Genomic DNA, 23418 nt, shown 5'->3' with positions numbered 1-23418 from the left:
ATAAGACCAAGGAAGAAAGTATACTGATTTCCATGAACAAAAACACACTTTTGTTACCTTTTGAGTGAAAATGAAATTCCATCTTTAAAAAAGGTAAGAAAAAAAAAGGATGTGTATATTCTACTAAAGAAAACCAAATTATTTGCTTACAATGTTTTCATTAGGGAAGAAAAACAAGCAAAACAGACAATTTTCATTTCCTTTTCTGATTGGTCTATTGGTAAGGTCTTTTTCCCCCCCACAGGGAGTACACCAAATATGATACAAGAGTGAAAGAAGTCGCAGCATGCAACTTCATTAAAAATGTGAACACAAAACCCTAAGTACACTAGATGTCCTGATCTTGAATGTGTCATGCAAGTTTATTTTACCTAGAAGGAATTCCAAAGTGATTACTGTAAAGGAGTCAATTATGACCTTATGGAAACAGATTTTGATGTTTGTAAAATGATTAAAGTTATGTCATTTTCAACATTTAGTATGGTCTTACTTAAAGGTCCCTTTCTACGGAGGAGAAGCAGCAAAAGAACGTCCTCATTCAAACTCCTCTGGGTTCAAAAAAGTGAAACAGCAACAAGATATTCATGTCACAAAGATAAAAAGACGCTGGTCTGTTCACTTTTTTAATTAGGCACTGCTTCTCTGACCTTAGTATATTATTTCGAGTACAATAAAGGGTACAATTAGGAATAAAGACCAAAGGAATGGACTTAAAGCAAATAAAGTACACGAGAATAATTTTCTTCCAATGGTCTCCTCTTTTCCTTATAACCAAGTTACCTGATCCAATACCCTCTCTACAATGATTACTTCCAATCAACTACTTCTCTGTTCACTCTTGCATACGACATACGTTTGTCTGTTATACCAACAACTTATCAAAAAATGAATCTCATCTTCTACCACCACCACACTTCCATTCTCACTGTTGATAACAGAGATTTGCGAGAACCAGAATTTCCCTTCCACGGAAAATTTTACATTTCCAAAAATACTGTTCTGAATTAAAACAGAAAATCTGATATGAAAAGTTTTCTGTCGAACATTTTCAAAAGATTCCATTTCAGAAGAACCAAAATGGAATTTGTTTAAATGGTCCCGGCAATCCTAGCACCCCAGCTCTGCAGAAGCCCTCCTGGTGGGCTGTGGTGAAGCCAGGAAGTCCTGGAAGCCCAGGTTCCCCAGCAACTAACCAGGCTGGCTGCCAAGAAGCCCTTACTCCCAAGCTCCCCACCAGGCAAGCTGCCAAGGAGCTGGGCAGCTGAGCAGGAAACCAGGTAAGTTTCTGGCAAACTGGTTTCTGTCAAAGTCTATATGTTTCAGCAGAACATTTCAGTTCTAACTAATTGCCATTTTCGGATAGAAAAATGTTTTGTTGGAACATTTCTGAGCAGCTCTAGTTGATCATTCCAACATCCTACCCACCACCCACGCCTGCAACTTCTGTGTCATTCTGAACTCTATTCTCTTCTTTTCTACTACAAAGCTGATGAACCATTCCTGTTCTGGTTTATAGCAACTAAAATCCTTGTTCACTGCCTGGTTTATCTCTTGCCTAACTACTCCAGTGCCCTCCTATCTGGCCTCCCCACTTCTTACAATGCTCTCCTCCATTCCATCCCAAATGCTACTGCAGTAACAGTATTTTCCTCACCTGCCACTTTGCTAAGTTATTCTCCTATTTAAACCCTGTCTTTGTCATCTGAATCAAGTTCAAGCTTCTGGTGCCCACTTTTGTGGAGTACCTCAACTATGTACTTGCCTAAATCTTTATTCTCATTTCTTCCAAAAACCTCTTTTTTCTCAGCAAAACCTTTTCCCATCCCCTTTGTATCCTTCTCTCAATATCAGTGTTGCTTTTTTTCATGCTGCCCTTTATGGGTGGAACAAGTATTTCACACTTTACTTATTAAGGTTTCTTCTCTCTCTCATGCACATTCCATAAAGCCTTTTGAGAGAGAGAGCGCAAGAGAGATCCAAGGAAAGTATTTAAAATAAGTTATTCCAAAAAAAATATATATATATATATATATGTGAACATATATCCTGGAGATTTTGTGTGTGGTGTGTGTGTGTAAATATATATACACACACACGATCTCCAGGATCATTTGGTTATGTTCAATTTGATGATGAACTCCTTCGAGCAGGGATCATATCTTTAGTTATGTGGAAACTGCCATGCATATCTACAATACTACATAACTAGGAAGAACTTACCTGTTTCTCGCTTTCCTGAAGATGACAGTTTTCCTGTATTGCATCTTGGACAGACGTCTCAAGTCTCTCTTTATTAATGTGAAATACTTTTAATGTGGTCTTGGCCTAAATGAAATAAAAAAAAGCAAACTGCTTCAACAGTATATCTGAAGATCCAATAGCTTGTTGCTGTTTACAATAAATTTCTTGGCAGTGTATGTTTTATAATTGTGTACTAACAAAATAAAGTGTAATTGTGCTTTTCAATTAATGGTAACTGCCACGCTCTTTTGTAAAATGAATCAGCTACCACACACCAAAAAGTTGGACTGAGCCCTAGAAGACTGGTATTGATATTCATGTCAAGTCATGCCTGTGAGTATTTATTTGTGATGAAACAATTTATTTTAGTAATTGATTTTCCTAATTTGAACAAAAACCTCAGATATTTGACTTACTTCTGCCACTTGTGACTGGATAGATTTTGCTTCACTTTCTAAAGACTCCATTCTTCTCTGTATTTCCGCCATCTGCAAAGCCGTAATATTTATTTTCATACAAGTTCTTCCAGGTTGAAACTTTTTAGCCAAACTAATTTTATGAGATAAATTTTCAGAAAATGCTACTAAAATGTATTCCTGTAAAAATACTTATTTTTAAATCGTAAGGATTGTCTTTGCAGGCCCGACAATACCAGTTTTCTTTTCAAAGATTTTCCTTAAGGAAGATTTTTTGACTGTACGATAGTGACATATGATTACATACTACTATCTTCTTTTTACCATTCTTGTAACATACTGTTTCTTTTTACAATGCTTATAATATGTATACTACATCCACTGTCTGAGATATTGGAGAATCATTAAATAATTAATCCATTTCCCTAAAAGTACTTTAGGAAAGGATTTTCCTATGCAGGATATTTAAAACGTCAGCTGAGTGGGCCTCCAACTATTACTCCTTTACAGCTTTTAAAAAAGTTTAAGCGTTCACTGAATTTAGCACTCTTACAAATCCCTTTATCAATTAGTTCATAAAGTAACAGCACTGGCATCACAGGCAAGGAAGAGACCATAATTCATAAGAGCTCTATGGTTGCTTTTATACAGCCCGATAAACAGCAGTTCTGTGAGCTTCCCTAATTACATAGTTGTAGAAGTTATTCTGAGAGGTACTTCTCCCTTGATAGCAACCACAAAATGCTTGTTTCAGCATTATCTACCCAGACAAGACTGCCCCCCATTTCCTGAATATCCCCAAGATAGAACCAAGTTACTTTGGCTGACAATAAGCATCAATGGTAAACAGCACAACATTGTAGGGGAAGGGGGAAAACCAAGATTAGCTGTTGATAAATGAGCCAAAAAACACAGCATTTTTGGAGGTTTTGCGAAAATGATTCCCCCCACTCCAGCACAGAAAGTTTTGTTTTCTAAATAAAAAGGAAGTTAAAATTCAGAGAACCTTCTCCAAATCATACATTCTAAAGTTTATTTGGATGCATTAAATAAACTGCAAAGAAAAAAAAAAGTTTAAAAAAAAAAATCACTTACTTGTTAAACAAGTCTTTTCTCACCCTTGCTATATAGGACATTCAACGTACAGCTGTATCTTTAGCTCCTAAATACTTGCATGTTAGTTCCTGAACCTTAACTACCTGGGATTGTCTTGAATGATTTTAAAAAACAAAATTAAAATTCAAAAAGGAATGAAAAGACCGCCTTTTCAGTAAATGTCTTCTCAGAGAAATAACTCTGATTATACACAAAAACATGTTCCAATTTTTAAAACCAAGTTATCTGAATATGTTTAAAAAAGTTTTTTCTGAACCTTACCAAGTCATCCTGTTCTGATCGCTTAGACTTCTCTTCTTCCAGCTCTTTTTCTAAATTCTCTATTTCATCCTTGAGTGCAGTGTTTGACCTGTTCAGTTTTTCACAGGTTGCCTAAAACAAGTCATTTTGATAGTTAACCTATAGAAATTTACAGTTATAAAGTAATTAAATACAGGTGTGTATAGTGTATTTTAATGGAACACTTTAATAATCTATAGAGGTGCAATAAGGCCTCAAAAGTTAAGTTTGCTTTGAGATCTGTGTTTAAAGTGGGGATTAAATCACTTACATATGAACAGTCTTATTCCCAACCTTACAATATTTACTCCAAGTCCAGAATGAATTTAAGTAAATTTGTCAGTTTATTAGTTATTTACTTTTGAATAGCCCAATAAGAAGTATGGTGAGACTACGCTTTTTTGGAGTCCTCTATCAAATAAGTTCCTGATTTTTGGGATCTAAAAATGGATTCATTTCTAGATTACAGCAACATGTAAAACACATGCTATTTTAAGTTATTAGCGTGTATTTTTGAATCAGAACTATTAGTCAATATTTAAAATTTATGCTGCAATATGTCATACAACATTTTTTCAAAATACTGTGATACACATTTGATTCTGCATCACTCATTTGAGGGGTTTGCATCACAATTTTACAGGATGTCACCTATAGGAAGCAGGCAGAGAAAGCTATCTGCATAATTATTTGCTCCAAAATTAATTGCCTGCATGTCCGATTTGTTCCATAATTAATTTCTCTGCATAACTGACCCACTCCATAATTAATTCACTGTCTCATTTGGTAATGGTTTGAGAAACCCTGGATTAGCAAAACAATTCCACAGATTTAAAAAAGAGTACACTTCTGACACCTTCAGTTTTCCTGAAACACCACCTCAAATTATACAAAAAAAGCCACTTTGTTTCTTTTAGTCTGTTTTTACCTCAATATGTGATGTATTTGTTGACTCTTTCAGAAGACTGGCATCCTTTAGAGATGATTCTAAGTCTTCGTACTGAAAGAGATACATGATATCAAAATGTGTGTAAGATCAAAAATTGTTTTAAAAAATGAAATTAATTTATGATTAAGTTTAAAACACTAAGGGATGGATTTTTAAAAGTATTTAGGCACACTAGACCTTAATTCCCAATGGGCGTTAGTGGGATTTTCAGAAGGGCCTACATCCATCTTTAGGTGCCTAAGTATCTTTAAAAATCTGGCCCTACGAAGGTTAGCACGGAGCATAAAAGCAAGACGTCTAGGTGTACATTTCCAATGCAGCGTATTGTACTATAATTTAAGAGGAAAATGCATTGAAATCTGTATCACATTTAAAAGAATTTGAACCAAGGGGAAAAAGAACACAAGTATTTCAAGATGATCATAAATATAAGCTTTTAATATTTAAGTTTAAATAAAGTTTAAATGTTGCTTAAAAGAACAACAATGGCTCAATATGTTAAAAACATACATTGGAGGAGGAGAACAAAAATAAGAGTTACCTCTTTCTTCTGGAGACTAAGTTTTTCAAGAACTTTGCATTTGTCTTCAATTAGTTCAGCAACTTTACTGGCAAGCTGTTTTTCCCTTCCTACAAAGGACAGTAGCTCCATTTTGTAACATTCAAGTTATTAAAAACTATCATAAAAATAATTTAAAATTACCAGTGTAGCTAGAAACACGCTCCACAGAAACAATAAGGAAAGTTAACTTACCTACATAAAATCTGCTTCTAACCTGAAACAAAAAGAACAAGCACTGAAATTTGTCTATAATGTTACACAGCTTGCAAGGATAACACTATTCAGTTTTTAGCCTCATCTTCTCTGCATTTTTTACTTAACGTTACAATGTTTACATAATCTACAGTAACTGTGGTTCTTTGTGATGTTGTAGTCAGCATGGATCCCACCATAGGTGCACACCCATCTCACATATATGAAACTGGAGGTGCTTTTGAATAGCAGCATCTGTTGGGGCTGTGCACAAGTTCTGTGCCTCCTCACGCTCCCATACAAGCCCATAAAGGGTGGGGAAACCACACACACACACACACCGATTCTCTCACCATTTAAAGCAGTGATGGCTAAGGAATCTGAAAAGCAGGCGTGGAAGGTGGGTTGTGGGATCCACACGGACTATGTTCATCGTGAAGAACAAGAGTTACTACAGGGAAGTAACTGTTCTCTCTTTTTTTGCGTATTCATCAGTGTGGAACCCATTGTAGGTGACTGATGAGCAATATTATCCCTAGATAATAGAAGTGAGGTGTTTTATTTGTATCAGTCAAACAGTGATTGAAGTACTGCTCCTGAACTTGGTATCTGACCCAGCTGCCATGCCTACAGCATGTTTAACAAAAGTCAGTGGGTTGCTCCATATTGCAGATCTCAGAGACTGGCAGGAAGAAGATGCTGCCAGTTCCCTGGTGGAGTATGCCTTGACATTCAGAGGGAGAGCATGTAGCTTTTCCTCCAGGTGTTGAGGGAGGTTTCAGAAAAAAATAACGGCAAGGTAACTGATTCTTCAGATGGAATTGCGAGACTGCCTAAGGCATGAACTGGGGTGTGGTCTCAGTACCATCTTGTCTATATGGGAGGATGTGCAAAGTGTAGAGTTGCCACCTGTCCAGATTTTCCCAGGATCGTTGCTTTTCTTTTTTCCCCCACAGGTAGCTGTCCTGGGAAATCTGTAAAAGTGCTCAACACACACTACCAACTGTCCAGTTTTATGGGCGAAGGATCATCTCAGATGTCCTGTATTTTTGTACCTCAGAAGTGGCAACCCAAGTAAGGTGGTGTGGCCATGAGGGCTTGGAGCTCAGTGACTCCCCATGCTCAGGTGATGGCAACCAGAAAGACCGTTTTGATGGTAAAGAAATGTACTGAGCAATATGACAGTGGTTCTAAAGGAGTCAACCTGTGGAACTCGCTGCTAGGGGATGCGGTGAAGGCCAACAGTATAACTGGGTTTAAAAAAAAAAATTAGCTAAGTTCATGGAGGATAGTCCATCATTAGCTAAGATGGTCAGGGATGAAACCCCATGCTCTAGGTGTCCCTAAACCTTTGACTGCCAGAAGCTGGATGACAGAGGATGGATCACTCAACAATTGCCCTGTTCTGTTCATTCCCTCTGAAGCATCTGGCACTGGCCACTGTTTGAGGTCAGCATACTGGGCTACATGGACCATAGGTGTGATCCTGTATGGCCATTCTTATGTTCTTATGAGTCTCCAGGAGTTTTAGAAGGACAATGTTGAGGGCCCACGTGGGAGTCAGTCTAACCAGAGAGTAAATATGAAGGAGGCCCCGAGGAAATTTGGATATTGTCAAATGTGAGATCCCAAATGAGCGTACCAGAGCATGACACACCAATATTGCTGCAAGGTGAACCTTGAGAGAGTTGAATGCTATTCCAGCATATTTCAGGTGCAGCAGGTAGTTAGGGAACTTCAATATCAAGGCCTCTACCAGGTCTAGATCACATTGGGCTGTCCATATGAAAAATCTTTGCCATTTTGAGGAGCAAGTATTCCTAATGGAAGGTTTCCCACTTTGTATGAGGACTTCCCAAATCTATAGGCGGCAGTTTCTACCAGCAGTGCTCAGTCAGCCAACATCCAACACATCAAGTGCAATGACTGCATCTGACCCTGGTTCTGAGATGATATGTTCAGACAGGTTGGGAGATGTATGAGTCTGTCCTTGTGGAATGACACCGAGTTCTGCCCAGAGTCCACAACTCCGTGTTTGGAGCGCCCTCTCTCAGTCCTGGGACTTGGGTACTCGAGGTGTTGAGATCAGTGATGAGTCTTTTCTCGGTGCCCTTTTCTCTGAACTGGTCTTTGGCATCACTTGTGGCTAGACTGGGCAATAAATAAAATTGGCTTGTCTGTTAGCAGTACTACGTAGCTTGTCTCCTCAGGATCTGATGAGACCTTCAGGCCATGTTAAGTAGCCCTGTACTGGGAGATCTGTACAGGTGGATCTAACTGCCAATACTCAGTCCAGATGGGTCAATTCTAATCACAGTGGTCATATGTTGAAATATCAAGAGTTCTGAAGGTTTGTAGAAGATTTTGAGAAGGTTCAGCGAAACCTAGTGGGTTAGACATTCACAGATTAGAAGGAACAGAGAGGATTGCAGTCACTCAGCCCTTAATGCCCTTGTACAGGAGTACAAGGTGTATGCAGTGTAAACAGACACTATTGTTAAAAAAAGGGGGGGGGGGAAGGGGAGGAGGAGAGACTTGAATGCAAAAGGTTCATTGACACCTACAGTGGGATCTATACTGTCACATACATTAAGAAGAAATATCCTTACGTTGATAAACTTATCTATCCTTGATCCTAGCTGTCCTGCATGACTGAGAGACCCTAGGCCAGTGATCCTCAATTAAAGTGGGCCAATTTCAGAATTTTATTACAAGAGGCGGGCCATTTGCGAAGAAGGCTGACAAAAGTAAAACCACTTCAGCTGCCAATAAAGACTTTGATTGCAACATAAGTATTAGTGTTTCTACCTTTTAACAAAGATTATAAATCAACACAATTACCTGTGTTTGTTACAATCTTTAGCAAGCTTTTTGAAGAGTGGTTTGTAGGTCAGGGCAAGGCACATGCAGTTGTGAAGATGCTTATCTATCAGGTGATTGCGGTGTTGGTCTCTTATAATGTTCATGATAGAAAACCCAGATTTGCAGAGGTACGTTGATCCCAACACTATTAAAAGATAGATGGCTAGATTCTGACAATTCTGAAACAGGTCAGCATATTGAGTCCACAAATCACAAAGTCCCACTTCTCTGAATTTTGCCTTCAAGACGTCTGAGCTCTGGAGCCTTACAATTTCTAATTGAAAGGCAGTTTCGTTAATTGAATCAAGAATGTTCTGTGCTTCAAAAGGGCACAGTCCATTGGCAGAGACAACAAATGGATCACAAACAAATAAAAGCAAATCCTTTGGAATTTTAAAATTCTCCACTCGCATTTTAAAATTTTTTGATCAGATTGCTTAGGAATTCTTGCACCGTTTTCATTGAAGTTTTATCTGTAGCAACAACACACAATGTAGGGAAGTGCAACATATTTCCTGTCAAAGATTTCAAGATTCCTCTGAAAGGCACACCCTTTTTCAAACAGATCCCTGGAGGAAATTCAAGTGATCAGTAATATCACACAGAAAAGCTACCCATGACATAGAAGGGACATCATTCATAAATTCCAGGAACTCACAAGCTTATTGGTCTTGTGGTTTGAAAGAATTTCTATTAATTCTTTTCGAAACACACAAAACCTCTCTAATATGTGCCCCTACTTAACCAGCAAATGTCGTTGTGCGGCAACAGGACTGTATTCAGCTGAAATGTCTTGTAAAAGAGCTTTAAAATAATTTTGCAAGCTAGAAGTTGAGCATATGTAGTTCACTAATCTCATCACAATACTCATTGTTTTTTTCAAGTCTCCAGACAACTTACCGCACAGGACAGACTGGTGAATGATGCAGTGAAGTGTATTTAATGAAAGATGTATCACTGCCAACTATAAAAAAAAGCCCTTCTCTGTCCCTGACATGGAGGGACTTCAATCTGTAACAAGCAAGTTTACTTTCTGCAAATCTAAGCTATTTCCCCCCGCCTCCCGAAAAAAGAGCCTTTTACCTTTCAAAAGTGATCTCTCCTGTGGTGTAGTTTTCCAATGGTACTAAGCAAAAAAATTCTTCCTTAGATTTCATGATGGTGAAATTTTTAAACAGACAGCAATAGCTGGGCAGTGTCACTTAAATGACTTGATTTGTTCACTGCAAGAGACATGTATTTGGTGTTTTTTACATCAGAAAGCAGAGCTGACAGACAATCCTTGTAAATTACTTCTAATCTTCGCACTGCCATGGAATCAGACAGGATAACTTGTTTCACACGGTTCGCAATGTCATCTTTGTTTTTATCTCTGGCAAAAAGGTCCTTCAGCATTTTCAACGTGCACTTCTTCACAAACTTAGCCTCCAGGAAAGGCTTTTTCTTTTTAGCCAGTACCAACATTATTCCAAGAGAAGCAGCTGTTGCTTTTTCCTGTACAGTCGCTGATGTTACAAGTATGGCATTTGAAGTGTGATACGAAGACTTCAGATTTTCAATTTTGTCATGTCTTGCAACACTGCCAGCAGGATAGACTGTGTTGAAGCTACTGTGCTTTGATTCAAGAGGCGCCTCACCCTGACAACCTTACAGATGGATACAGTGGTTTGGCATATTAAGCACAAAGGTTTTGTGTTTAAATGAGGTGGCATTAAAAAAAAAAAAAAAAAAAGGAGAGAAAATCCGCTGTCCAGTTCGGGTTAAAAGCTCAGGTTTTGCTGTTGACTTTGCGATACCATACCATGCCACCATTACTTCTGCGCTCTTGCTGGCAGTGGCACTGCCCTCAGAGCTGGGTTACTAAGAAAGTCATAGGCAAATGATAGGCAGCACATCACAGTTTGTGAACGTAATTGTAAACATTTTTTAAGATGAGCTGGCAGGCCACACAGGAAACCTGGGTAGGCCACATTTGGCCCACATGCCACCTATTGAGTATTACTGCTCCAGGCCAGTGAAGACTACTAACATTGGACATGTCTGCTTTGGAAACACAAGAAAGCAAACAATCCATTATTTCAGCACAACACCTTGCACTGGAAGTTTCTAAGAAAGCCAGAACATAAGAATGGCCATACTGGGTCAGACCAAAGGTCCATCCAGCCCAGCATCCTGTCCACCGACAGTGGCCAATGCCAGGTGCCCCAGAGGGAGTGAACCTAACAGGTAATGATCAAGTGATCTCTCTCCTGCCATCCATCTCCACCCTCTGACAAACAGAGGCTAGAGACACCATTCCTCACCCATCCTGGCTAATAGCCATTAATGGACTTAACCTCCATGAATTTGTCGAGTTCTCTTTTAAACCCTGTTATAGTCCTAGCCTTCACAACCTCCTCAGGCAAGGAGGTCCACAGGTTGACTGTACCCTGAGTGAAGAAGAACTTTCTTTTATTTGTTTTAAACCTGCTACCCATTAATTTCATTTGGTGGCCCCTAGTTCTTATATTATGGGAACAAGTAAATAACTTTTCCTTATTCACTTTCTCCACACCACTCATGATTTTATATACCTCTATCATATCCCCCCTTAGTCTCCTCTTTTCCAAGCTGAAAAGTCCTAGCCTCTTTAATCTCTCCTCATATGGGACCCATTCCAAACCCCTAATCATTTTAGTTGCCCTTTTCTGAGCCTTTTCAAATGCCACTATATCTTTTTTGAGATGAGGGGACCGCATCTGTACACAGTATTCAAGATGTGGGCGTACCGTGGATTTATATAAGGGCAATAAGATATTCTCCATCTTATTCTCTATCCCTTTTTTAATGACAGGTTTCAGAGTAACAACCGTGTTAGTCTGTATTCACAAAAAGAAAAGGAGTACTTGTGGCACCTTAGAGACTAACCAATTTATTTGAGCATAAGCTTTCATGAGCTACAGCTCACTTCATCGGATGCATAAAAGTGGAAAATGCAGTGATGATGTTTTTATACATACAGACCATGAAAAAATGGGTGTTTATCACTTCAAAAGGTTTTCTCCCCCCACCCCACTCTAGAGTTTCTTAACTCTGGGGTGGGGGGAGAAAACCTTTTGAAGTGATAAACACCCATTTTTTTCATGGTCTGTATGGATGAAAACATCCTCACTGCATTTTCCACCTTTATGCATCCGATGAAGTGAGCTGTAGCTCACGAAAGCTTATGCTCAAATAAATTGGTTAGTCTCTAAGGTACCACAAGTACTCCTTCCCTTTTTTAAAGATTCCTAACATCCCGTTTGCTTTTTTGACTGCCGCTGCACACTGCGTGGACGTTTTTAGAGAACCATCCACAATGACTCCAAGATCTTTCTCCTGATTAGTTGTAGCTAATTAGCCCCCACCATATTGTATGTATAGTTGGGGTTATTTTTTCTAAATGTGCATTACTTTACATTTATCCACATCAAATTTCATTTGCCATTTTGTTGCCCAATCCCTTAGTTTTGTGAGATCGTTTTGAAGTTCTTCACAGTCTGCTTTGGTCTTAACTATCTTGAGCAGTTTAGTATAGTCTGCAAACTTTGCCACCTCACTGTTTACCCCTTTCTCCAGATCATTTATGAATAAGTTCAATAGGACTGATCCTAGGACTGACCCTTGGGGAACACCACTAGTTACCCCTCTCCATTCTGAAAATTTACCATTTATTCCTACCCCTTGTTCCCTGTCTTTTAACCAGTTCTCAATCCATGAAAGGATCTTCCCTCTTATCGCATGACAACTTAATTTACTTAAGAGCCTTTGGTGAGGGACCTTCTCAAAGGCTTTCTGGAAATCTAAGTACACTATGTCCACTGGATCCCCCTTGTCCACATGCTTGTTGGCCCCCTCAAAGAGCTCTAATAGATTAGTAAGACATGATCTCCCTTTACAGAAACCATGTTGACTTTTGCACAACAATTTATGTTCTTCTATGTGTCTGACAATTTTATTCTTTACGATTGTTTCAACTAATTTGCCCGGTACGCACGTTAGACTTACCAGTCTATAATTGCCAGGATCACCTCTAGAGCCCTTCTTAAATATTGGCGTTACATTAACTATCTTCCAATCACTGGGTACAGTAGCTGATTTAAAGGACAAGTTACAAACTATAGTTAATTTCACATTTGAGTTCCTTCAGAACTCTTGGGTGAATGCCATCTGGTCCCGGTGCTTGTTACTGTTAAGTTCCTCAATTAATTCCAAAACCTCCTCTAGTGACACTTCAATCTGTGACAATTCCTCAGATTTGTCACCTACAAAAGACGGCTCAGGTTTGGGAATCTCCCTAATATCCTCAGCCATGAAGACTGAAGCAAAAAATTCATTTAGTTTCTCCACAAAGACTTTATCGTCTTTAAGTGTTCCTTTTGTATTTCGATCATCCAGGGGACCCACTGGTTGTTTAGCAGCCTTCCTGCTTCTGATATACTTAAAAAACATTTTGTTATTACCTTTTGAGTTTTTGGCTAGCTATTGTTCAAACTCCTTTTTGGCTTTTCTTATTACATTTTTACATTTAATTTGGCAGCGTTTATGTTCCTTTCTATTTACCTCACTAGGATTTGACTTCCACTTTTTAAAAGAAGATGATTTTTTTATCTAGGAAGGCTTCTTTTACATGGTTGTTAAGCCACGGCGCCTTTTTTTTAGTTCTTTCACTGTGTTTTTTAATTTGGGGTATACATTTCAGTTGAGTCTCTATTATGGTGTCTTTGAAAAGTGTCCATGCAACTTGCAGGGATTTCACTCTAGTCACTGTACCTTTTAATTTCTGTTTAACTAACCTCCTCCTTTTTGCATAGTTCCCCTTTCTGAAATTAAATGCCACAGTGTTGGGCTGTTGAGGTGTTCTTCCCACCACAGGAATGTTAAATGTTATTATATTATGGTCACTATTTCCAAGCGGTCCTGTTATAGTTACTTCTTGGACCAGATCCTGCACTCCACTCAGGACTAGATTGAGAGTTGCCTCTCCCCTTGTGGGTTCCTGTACCAGCTGCTCCAAGAAGTCATTTAAAATATCGAGGAATTGTGTCTCTGCATTTCATCCTGAGGTGACATGTACCCAGTCAATATGGGGATAATTGAAATCCCCCACTATTATTGAGTTTATTTTGATAGCCTCTCTAATCTCCCTTAGCATTTCATCGTCACTAACACTGCCCTGGTCAGGTGGTCGATAACAGATCCCTACTGTTATATTCTTATTAGAGCATGGAATTACTATCCACAGAGATTCTATGTAACATGTGGATTCATTTAAGATTTATATTTCATTTGAGTCTACATTTTCTTTCACATATAGTGCCACTTCCCCCCGGCCCCAGCATGACCTGTTCTTATTACAGGGAGATAACTGTGTCAGTCACTGAAACAGGACATGATGCTTAATGGACTAATGTCCAAACTAAAAATATTGTAATTTTACACACATACAGGAGCTTTTTTGCAGACATAATTTCTGCCTCACTGATGGAAAACAAAAAGACCTACATGTAACACACAAACATCAAATGATGATATTTTATTTTAGGATCAAAGAGATATTAGAATTATTTTCAAACAAAAAAAAGATGCTGCAACTCAAATGATGGAAGTTATTAACACTTTGTACCATATCTTCAAAACACAGGAATCATTACATTTACCACTGAAATGTAGCTATTTCTTATGCACAGTGCTGCAGCTACTTAAAAGCAGACAGACACTACACAGTAGTTCAGGTCAGCAAGTTAAGAATATTTAATCTATTTTGAACTGTAGGGAGAATTTAGGATGTTATTACTCTGACTGGAATTTGACCAGCACAAACGACAAATCTTGCACAAAAGTGTCATTAGATTTTCAATAAGTTTGTGTGGCCAAGAACCTCTGTATTATGTTCCTCTAAAAGAGCAGTGCTCCCCAGCAACATATTGAGGCATTGGTTCAGTAGTGCAACATACTAAATCACCAACATCACTTCCTGAAGCATCCTGAACTGTTCTAGGCAGTCTCCCATCCAAGATGGGCCTGCTCCTACTTATCCTATAATATATGTCAAGATCACAATCCTAGCTGGTATAGCTACAATCAAATATAGTGAAGTACCAAGAGATATGAGAGTAAAAATACCCACAAGATGCTTAAGGAATAAATGGGAAACTAAAACATGCAGCTGTTATTTTGGAAGCTGGCTTTGAAAATTTGTCCCATAAAATGAGAAAGTAGAAAGGGGAAACTTTATCACTGTTTAATTTAATTTGCTGTTATAAGGTGAATATGCATTTCACATTAAAAGCAATGTTCTTTCAGCAAACAGTCAACCACTAAGAACCTTGACAAGAAGGCTACTACCCAATTTTCCTCCAGTTTCAGAAAGAATATCATCAACTGTATGACCAGCTGACTTAAAACTTTATTGTGACACTCGCAAACCAGGTCAGATCAGGGCCACAGGCCAATTCACTTGTATGTTAGTGTAGATCAAAGCAATTATTAAAATGTAAGTGTGCATTCAGATATTTAAACTTCATGAAAATTAATGGATCATTACTTTCTCGTTTATCTATTCTTGTTATAATGTAACAAACATTTACATGTGTATATAACCCTGTAACTAAATTACCCGTCAAAGAAATCTTATAAAATAGTAATGAAGGACTTAAGGACTTTAATAGAATATGCTAATTTCAAAGCAAGTCAAGGACTCTAAGTGCATTCCTCACTATCTGTCATCAAAGAAAAAAAGTATTTGGGTCCAGACACTGTCAACTAGCTAGTAAAGAAGATATAAAAGATGGATTCAAGGAAAGATCCTTCATCTCTGGACTGTTTGGATTCTAACAGAGCAGAATAACTGAATGAGAAGATAGTTATTCTGGATAGCCCTGAAGGACTTTTGGGAAATTGGCAGTTTATTACATCACTGACACCATTTGGAGTGACAAACTGTGATTTACTCATTATATTTTATCTGCTTTAACCTCTCAATAACTCTCATTCTTTTTTCTTACAGAATAAACCAAAGATTAGTTTACTGCAAAATTGGCTACCAGTATTTTCTTTGGTTTAAGGTCTGGAGTACCAATTAATCTGGGGTGAGTGACTGGCCTCTTGGGACTGGGAGAAACTTGATGTGGCGGGATTTTAGGTTTAAATAATCTTTGATCACAAGTCCAGTTTGTCTGGGTGGTAAGACAGACTGGAGAGTCTAGGGGACTGTCTGTGACTTGATGGTAAAACACGTATAGTGATCCAGGAGTTCACGTTTGTTACTGGTTTAGTGAAATCTAATTATAGAACATACCACCAGTTTGGGGTGTCTGCCCTGAGATAGGTTTCAGAGTAGCAGCCGTGTTAGTCTGTATTCGCAAAAAGAAAAGGAGCACTTGTGGCACCTTAGAGACTAACAATTTTATTTGAGCATAAACTTTCTTGAGCTACAGCTCACTTCATCGGATGCATTGTTAGTCTCTAAGATAGGCACTCACAGTTGTGAGCCACTCCAGACAGCGTGACACCTATTTTAATTAAAAATTCAAACTGATGAAATGACAATTTTAACCAATTTTTTTAAATGCAAACCATCTACATAAATCTGTACTTCATTTTGGATACTTACTGATTGATAACTCCTACACAGAAACAGTAAGACTGTAAAAACTCCAACAACTGCAGCACAAATCACTATTTCCCATGGGAAACCATAAAGATCAGGACCAGGTCTCATATCTTCAGGCAACGCTGTCACAACCTTAAAAAAAAATAAAAATATTACTTATTGTTTACTGAGTCAACTGTGAGACTATAAGACTCTTTGTTTATTTACTTTTTCAAAACCCTGAAAAGTAGCAAATGTTGTCAGAAGCCTTTTGTTTGGTTTTTAAATCTTTTGTTTATTTAGCAATCAGTGTATAATATAACCGAAGACACATATGGTACGTTGAACCAGAAGAGACACAGCTTTTTAAGTTTTCCTTCTGAACTTGTTGTTTACGGAAAGGGTCCTTCATAAGGTACAGTAGTTTATATGTAAAAGCGTCAGCATTAAAATAAAAAAATGTTTACAACATAGTTGGTGGACAATTTATAGTGACAGCTAAAGATATGCAAATAATTTCTCTGATTGACTAAAATATAGCATAAGTATGGTTTTAGAAAATAAAAATAATGGTTCAGTGTAGTTTACTACGTAAAGGATTGTGATTTGCATAATCTGTGTTCTACATTATTTGTAAACAGATATGTATACATTATTTTCTAAACAAAACAAAAAACAGCCTGCTTAATGCAGCTCACCTTTCCATACACAACTATTAGTGTAGAATATTTTATTCACTAAGCAGAAAAGTCTTAAACTTTGAGTCTTTCAAGCTGAGGTGCTCTGTCTGCACTTGGAAAGAGCAGCATGAGGCCTCCTTTGATACTGTTAAAAGGAAAACAGAAGCATGTTTTCCTTCCATATTTGAGACTATATTTCCGAATTTCACAGACCTTAAAAATGCTTACATTTAACAAGTCTTATGCCTCCTCTCAACCAAACCTCACTATGTTTCCATTCCATTATTGTGCCCTTCTCATCTTGATTTTCCCTAAAAGTTGTCATGATCCCGGATCCTGCAAGCTGCTCCTCACCGGGAGGCCCCTGTGCGGGGCAACTTGCCGAACTGGGGCCTAAGCCGGACACCTGACTTTTCTAGCAAAACGTAAGATATCAGATGACAAGGTTCGCAGCAGATTAGCTTCATGTAAATGACAAAACACAGGTTCTGGTGAGTGGGTCACCGACGCGCAGAGTCACGTTGCTTGTCGCAGTGAAGCAGCTTTCGTGTTAACGAAAATCCTCCCTCCCTCAGAGCTCTCCAGCGAGTCACACATCACACCTCCCCGCCCCCAACTGGGGAAGTTTCACAATTGAAGGGTCCAGGAGAACCAGGCCGCAAAGCGGCACCGTCCCTTGACACCCCGGCTTTCCCCAGCCCAGCCCCAGCCCCAGCCCCCCCGGCCGGGAAGCTCGCTGCCGCCGGCCCCGCACTCACGCTCCGCGCTCGCTCCAGGACCAGCCCGCAGAAGCGCTGCACTGTCTCTCGGAAGCCGCGCCACAGCCCCGCGGCTGCAGCCTCCCGAGCATCCTGGCAGCTCTTCCCGGCGGCCATTTTACTGCGGCAGCGGCTGCTCACGCTCTGGGCGGCGGCGATGGGGCAACCGGCGCTCAGAGCCCATCGCCGACTGCAGGAGCCGCAACCCCAGCAGCCCCCACGCAACTTCCTGCCGGCGCCAGCCTGACAACTGAGCGGGCCGTACCACCGCCCCAGAGAGGGGAGCGGGGCGAGACCGTGGTGCCTCGGATGGGGGTGGGGGGGAGGCGACTGCCACCGGTGGGAGCTCAACATATGGGACTGCCCCCAAAACAGGGGCCGAGCCAGGCGGCTCCATTCCGGGGGGCAGCGGGGATGCCCGGCTAAGCCAGAAGAACAGAGGGAAAGAAGGGAAGGGCGGCACCACTGCGTGACACAAGCGGGGGATGGAGGGGGGCAGAGGTTGCTGCTGAGCCCCCTGTGGGGGGGACCCGCATTAGCCCGCCGGCTAGGGTGACCAGATAGCAAGCGTGAAAAATTGGGACAGGGAGTAGGGGGTAATAGGCGCCTATATAAGAAAAAGACCCCAAAATCGGGACTGTCCCTATAAAATCCAGACATATGGTCACCCTACAGCCAGTGCCCCCCACCCCATTGGGTGCACCTGCAGCGCAGACGGGGCGGGCCACGGATCCAAGGACACACCCTATGTTGGGATCTGCAGACTCAGGGGCCACCCCTCTGAACGTCAGACGAGGGGTGGCTCTTTAGCCTCCATTTTAGGAACAGTGGGGGCAGGCTCCTGAGGAGATGCCAACGTGTGCCTCCATTTGGGGCTGGGCAAGACACTGGCAGCCCTGGGATAGCACAAGTCATGTTAGCAGGATTGTGCTGGGCAGGTCCAGAGAAACACAAGCAACCTGTAACAAGTCTTCGCTCCAAGTCATGAGGGGCCCATTGAGACCATGCCTTGTGACTCACTAAGTCATTCATTAGATGCCCATGTCAGCTACCTGCAGTTTGTTCTATAACAAATTCCTTCTAGGGAATAAGAGGGTTAGTTTTATATATTTATTGGGCTTTTGGGGGTCTTATCCTCTGTCCTTTTTTCTCCCCATTGATATCTTCAATAACCCCACATCCCAGTGGCCAACTTAGGAAGGCTACATACAGTTCTCTTTAGAGCCTATCAAACTAATATTTAGCCTCTTCTAAAATAAATCATTTGAGAGCACTGAAAGGCACTTCACACTCCACAGGGCTCCTATCCTGAGAAGGTAGGAACTTGAGCTCAAGTCCTCTGTTTAGAGGCACACTATTCTGTTAACTAGACTGCTAGCCTAACCTAAAATTTGGTTGTTTAAACATTTTACACACAAATGTATTCCTTCACAAGCAAAACAAAGCCTAGGCCCTGCTTTATCCAAGCTGTTGTAACCCATCTTGCTTGCTGAACTTCAGGAAATGAACCCTAGTGTCAGCCAGTGAGAGTTTGGGGAGAATATTCTCTCCCAATGCCTACCACAACTTTATATACAGGAAGCAGAAAACAAAGGGGAAAAAATCTGGGGGGAAACAACAATTAAACTAAGCAAATAGGGTGTGAGGATAAGAAAAAAATAAAGGAGAAATAGAGGGACCCAATTTGAACACCCCATTCTGAAAATATTTCCTTTCCAGCAGAGTTACTACACATCTTCAAACACTTATCATACCCTAATGGAGCTAAGCTCTACTAAACGCTGACTCTGGACAGTTAAAATCTCAAGCCAGTGCAAAGAGCCCTTCATAGACAGATGTTAGAAATTCTACACTTAACTCCAAAAATTGTTGGAAACTGCTGTTTCAGGTGGAAATGTTTGAATACAGTTGGCTTGGTATTTATAACTTACAATGTAAACAGAATCCTTTCCTCACAAACTAATATAGCACACTCACCTTTCAAACATTTAAAGAGATACAATTCAGAATAAAAACAAGATAGAAAGTGATTAAAGAAACCAAAGGAGAGATCATCACACAACAGTACGGGTTTAGAAGTATTTCCATGGCAATCTCACAATCATTCTTCTGTGTAGTACTCAGTGGATACAGAGCCAATCTCTTCTTAGCTAGACTTTAACTACTTGTACAGAAACTTACCCCTTCCTTTGTTTTGGATGTTTCCATTGGTGAATCAAATATTGTAATCACATAACAAACATTTCTATTAAAACTATGAGCTTAAAAATATCCCTAGTTTCTTAAGGAAAGTTCCTGATCCAGTCATAGAGACATCCTGCACTGGTATGTTTCCAAATGGACAGAGATCCTGTTCTGACATTTCTGCAGTCAAGGGAGGGGGGGCCAGAGGTGGATTAACGACTAACAACAAAGTTTCTCATTTCATGGCACATCATGTCTCCTTTCCTTTGTAAATATAAATTAATTGACACTATGTGTTTTTAAAATTCTAATGCAAAGAAATGTTATATTAGGAAGTCTAATATATACATTTCTTATTGTTTTATAAAAGCTAAAGTATACCTTTTAAAAAATTGACCATATTGTGGGCCCGTAATACCACGTGTTGGTATTACACACTGAAACACAGAGGCTGCAGAAAATATTGATAAGCCATATCCTAGCTACGTGGCATTGTAATTTTACTTATTTCATTATTTCTGTAACTTGATTTCTATATTCCATTGGGATTATTTTCATTACAATTATGTTTGTAAATCCCAGCTTTTATAAAGGTTGACTCAGTCATTCTTTGTATGCAGCAACATATGCAATTTGCATCTTTTATTGTGAAAATCTAAGAGGACGGAAAAATGCAATACAAGGGAGCAGTTGGTACCTAATGATGGGAATTTGAAAGTAGCCATTTTATTTGTACTGAACAATAAAAATTTGAATTTTAACACAGTCTGTAAAGCATGAATACTCTATGTATCCCAATTAGCCATTAAAGTCTTAATTTCTAAAGAAAACAAATTATTCATGTTTCCCTCTCATGGTTCATGTATTTGCCAGAACATACTGGGATAAATTATAAGCATGTAATAATTAATCCCAGTGTGTCTCAAACTTTAAGACCTTGATTATACCACATCTGAACCTCAAAAGTTCTTGGCATATGACCTCTTCAGATATGCTTCTTGTATTTGTGCCTCAAGAGTTCCAGTGTCCTCCTTACTTTGCCCCCTCCATCCCATTTATCTTTCAATCCATAATATTCTCCCTTTACCTGTCAAATTTCCACATCCTCTGTCTTTCCTCTGCCTCTCCAGATCCCCTTTCCATCCCTTCAGTTATCCCTGTCTTCACCCCCTTTGCTTTGTTTCTCTCAGATATCCCTCTCCAAGTGCCCCATGTCTCTGCCTACCCCTTCCCACCTTCCCTTTTCAAGCCTCTCCTACCCAGTTTCTGCCCCACCTTCCCTGCTATCTTCAGAATATTGCACAACAGCTCCCTTCACTTACCAAGCTCCTAGCCTTCCCTTACTCTCAGACCTTCCTTCCCCCAAGTCTCCCCTCTACTCTCCCTCCTTCTCTTCTCTCTCCATATCCACCACAGCAAGTTTATCCCATACTTTTCTTTCTTCCCTTCCCCCAATCCCCTTTGCTTCTTCCATGTTCCATCTCCCCAAGGGCCCTCACTTGTATTTGTTCCCTACAGTACCAGCCCCCCCAGCTCAAGGCACAACCTGTACTGGTTCCTCACATCTCCACTCCCCAACACTCCTCGCTGTATCGGTGCCCTTCCTTCGCTCCACAAGATCCCTCTGTCCCCAGTGCCTCCCTCATCAGCTCCACAAAGTCTACCTTGTACCAACCCCTCAAGCAAATTCCCTCTTGTATCTGTATCCCCCAGATCACCTCTTCCCCACTGATTCCCCATTCTCTCTCTCTCTCCAAGGACCCCTTGGACTTGTCCCCACTCCCCAGCCCCCCTAAACCTGTCCCCCAATTCCTCATTCCCTCCCTCTCCAAAGATCAGACCCAACATCTCCATGTCTCTCCCTGTACCAGCTGCCCTCTTGCCCCCAATGTACCCCTCTCCAAGCTCCCCTCTGTCCCACCCCTTTCCCCAGCTCTCCCAAGCTCCCCAAGTCCCCCTCCAAGATGCCTCCCCTGTTCAAGGCTTCCATGTTCCCCCTCCAATGTCCCCTTTGTACACCCCCCCCTCAACCACCCCTGGCCTCTCTTCCCCCTTCCCTCCCCAGAGGAGAAGCAGCAGGAGTGGGAGCTGCTGCTGGTGGGTCATGGGTGCCTCCCTGCCTGTCTCTCATGCCAACTGACAGGGGATGACAAGGGTGTCCATGCAGGGAGGAGACTCAGCCAGCTCCCAAGTCTAGCTGCATGGGGACACAGTGGCCCCAGTATCAGGAAGCTGCACTGCAGCTGACTCTTCCCAGCTTGTCTTTTCTGCCTGATTGTACACGTTTTACTGAGGGGTTATAAAGAATAATTTTTTTAAATCATCTTGTACAGCATCTAACTGTGGCCAGTGTACCTTCAGTTGTACTTCTACCACAGTTTGAAAACAGGTTTCAGAGTAGCAGCCGTGTTAGTCTGTATTCGCAAAAAGAAAAGGAGTACTTGTGGCACCTTAGAGACTAACACATTTATTTGAGCATAAGCTTTCGTGAGCTACAGCTCACTTCATCGGATGCATTGTGTTTTCCACAGAATGTATCCAATGAAATGAGCTGTAGCCCACAAAAGCTTATACTCAAATAAATGTGTTAGTCTCTAAGGTGCCACAAGTACTCCTTTTCAGTTTGAAAACAGTTGACTTAATCTATATATTGAAAGAAGAAAACAAAATCTATAGTAACACAACTTGCTGATGGCGAGATTTTTCATTTGTAGATTTTGCAGCAAATACAAAATTATAGTTCCCATACCCACTGTGCCTCACATTTTATATTATTTTATATATTGTACTAACTTTCGTACATTGAATATGTTCACAAGAGGACCATGTTATGTTGCTGTGGGAACCAAAAGTTTAAATTTCTTAGTTCTGGTACTGTATGTGTAAAATCACTACTAAAAGATTGCAGTACCTTTTTTTTTTATTTTTTTATTTTTTCAAGGCCCAACCCAGCTTTCATTTAAATCAAAGGGAATTCTGCCAGTGACTTCAATGGGAGCAGGAGCTGGCCATGGGTTTCCTTTAAAAAAATAGATAAAAAATGCTGGTGTGTTTGACAAGTATGTCTTCTTGGCTGTTCAATAAACCCACATTTGAATGTACAGTCACTAAATGCACAAGGGAGGATTCTGCAGAGGCAATGGGAGCAGCAAGGGGCTGAAGAAAACAGCAGCTAATGTGGCATTTCCTGCCCCTTCCCCTCATCAGTTGGGCATCAGGTCTCCCTGTGGCCAAGTTTGAAAATTCTGGTCTCCTTAAATGCTTCCTCAACATATAAACAGAGGCCACACTGAAGATACCTACCCCAATTTTGCTGTCAGTTCCAGCTCCAACTCCAGATGAGTTTCAGAATGTAATCAACAGCAGAATCGGGCTCAATTTCCCTCTGGTGGTGTTAAAACATTAAAGAAACAAAATCTTACCTTTTTGCTAACAGTTGCCACTGCTGAAAATACAGATTTTACAAAGTCACCAACGTCAAGACAATCAAAATGCAGGAGAATCTGATATATCCAGTCTTCTTCTGTTAATTTATAAGGAAAGAAAATGATTTGTATTATGTTATCT

At 40.2% G+C, this 23418-nt stretch overlaps 1 protein-coding gene across 8 annotated transcripts in view; it reads right to left on the bottom strand.

Moving 5' to 3' along the window:
• Window positions 1-23418, bottom strand: part of MIA2 (MIA SH3 domain ER export factor 2) — a 67722-nt gene that overhangs the window by 24231 nt on the left and 20073 nt on the right. For 4 of the 8 annotated variants that reach the window (XM_073349108.2, XM_073349109.2, XM_073349111.2 and 1 more), the window contains exons 6-13: window positions 23274-23374; window positions 16251-16382; window positions 5756-5777; window positions 5543-5631; window positions 4981-5052; window positions 4035-4145; window positions 2658-2729; window positions 2221-2325 (exon numbers count right to left, since the gene is read on the bottom strand). In XM_073349108.2, coding sequence (XP_073205209.1) covers window positions 2221-2325; window positions 2658-2729; window positions 4035-4145; window positions 4981-5052; window positions 5543-5631; window positions 5756-5777; window positions 16251-16382; window positions 23274-23374 — 704 coding nt within the window. Of the gene's footprint in view, window positions 1-2220; window positions 2326-2657; window positions 2730-4034; window positions 4146-4980; window positions 5053-5542; window positions 5632-5755; window positions 5778-16250; window positions 16383-17137; window positions 17558-17667; window positions 18064-19848; window positions 20018-23273; window positions 23375-23418 lie in introns of those variants that run through there. The other 4 variants (XM_073349114.2, XM_073349113.2, XM_073349115.2 and 1 more) reach the window with 4 other exon arrangements.

Source organism: Lepidochelys kempii, chromosome 6 (assembly GCF_965140285.1).
Source record: "Lepidochelys kempii isolate rLepKem1 chromosome 6, rLepKem1.hap1, whole genome shotgun sequence".
Lineage (NCBI taxonomy): Eukaryota > Metazoa > Chordata > Testudines > Cheloniidae > Lepidochelys > Lepidochelys kempii.
Note: the sequence above shows the minus strand (reverse complement) of the source record. Positions and strands in the feature narration are given on the sequence as shown.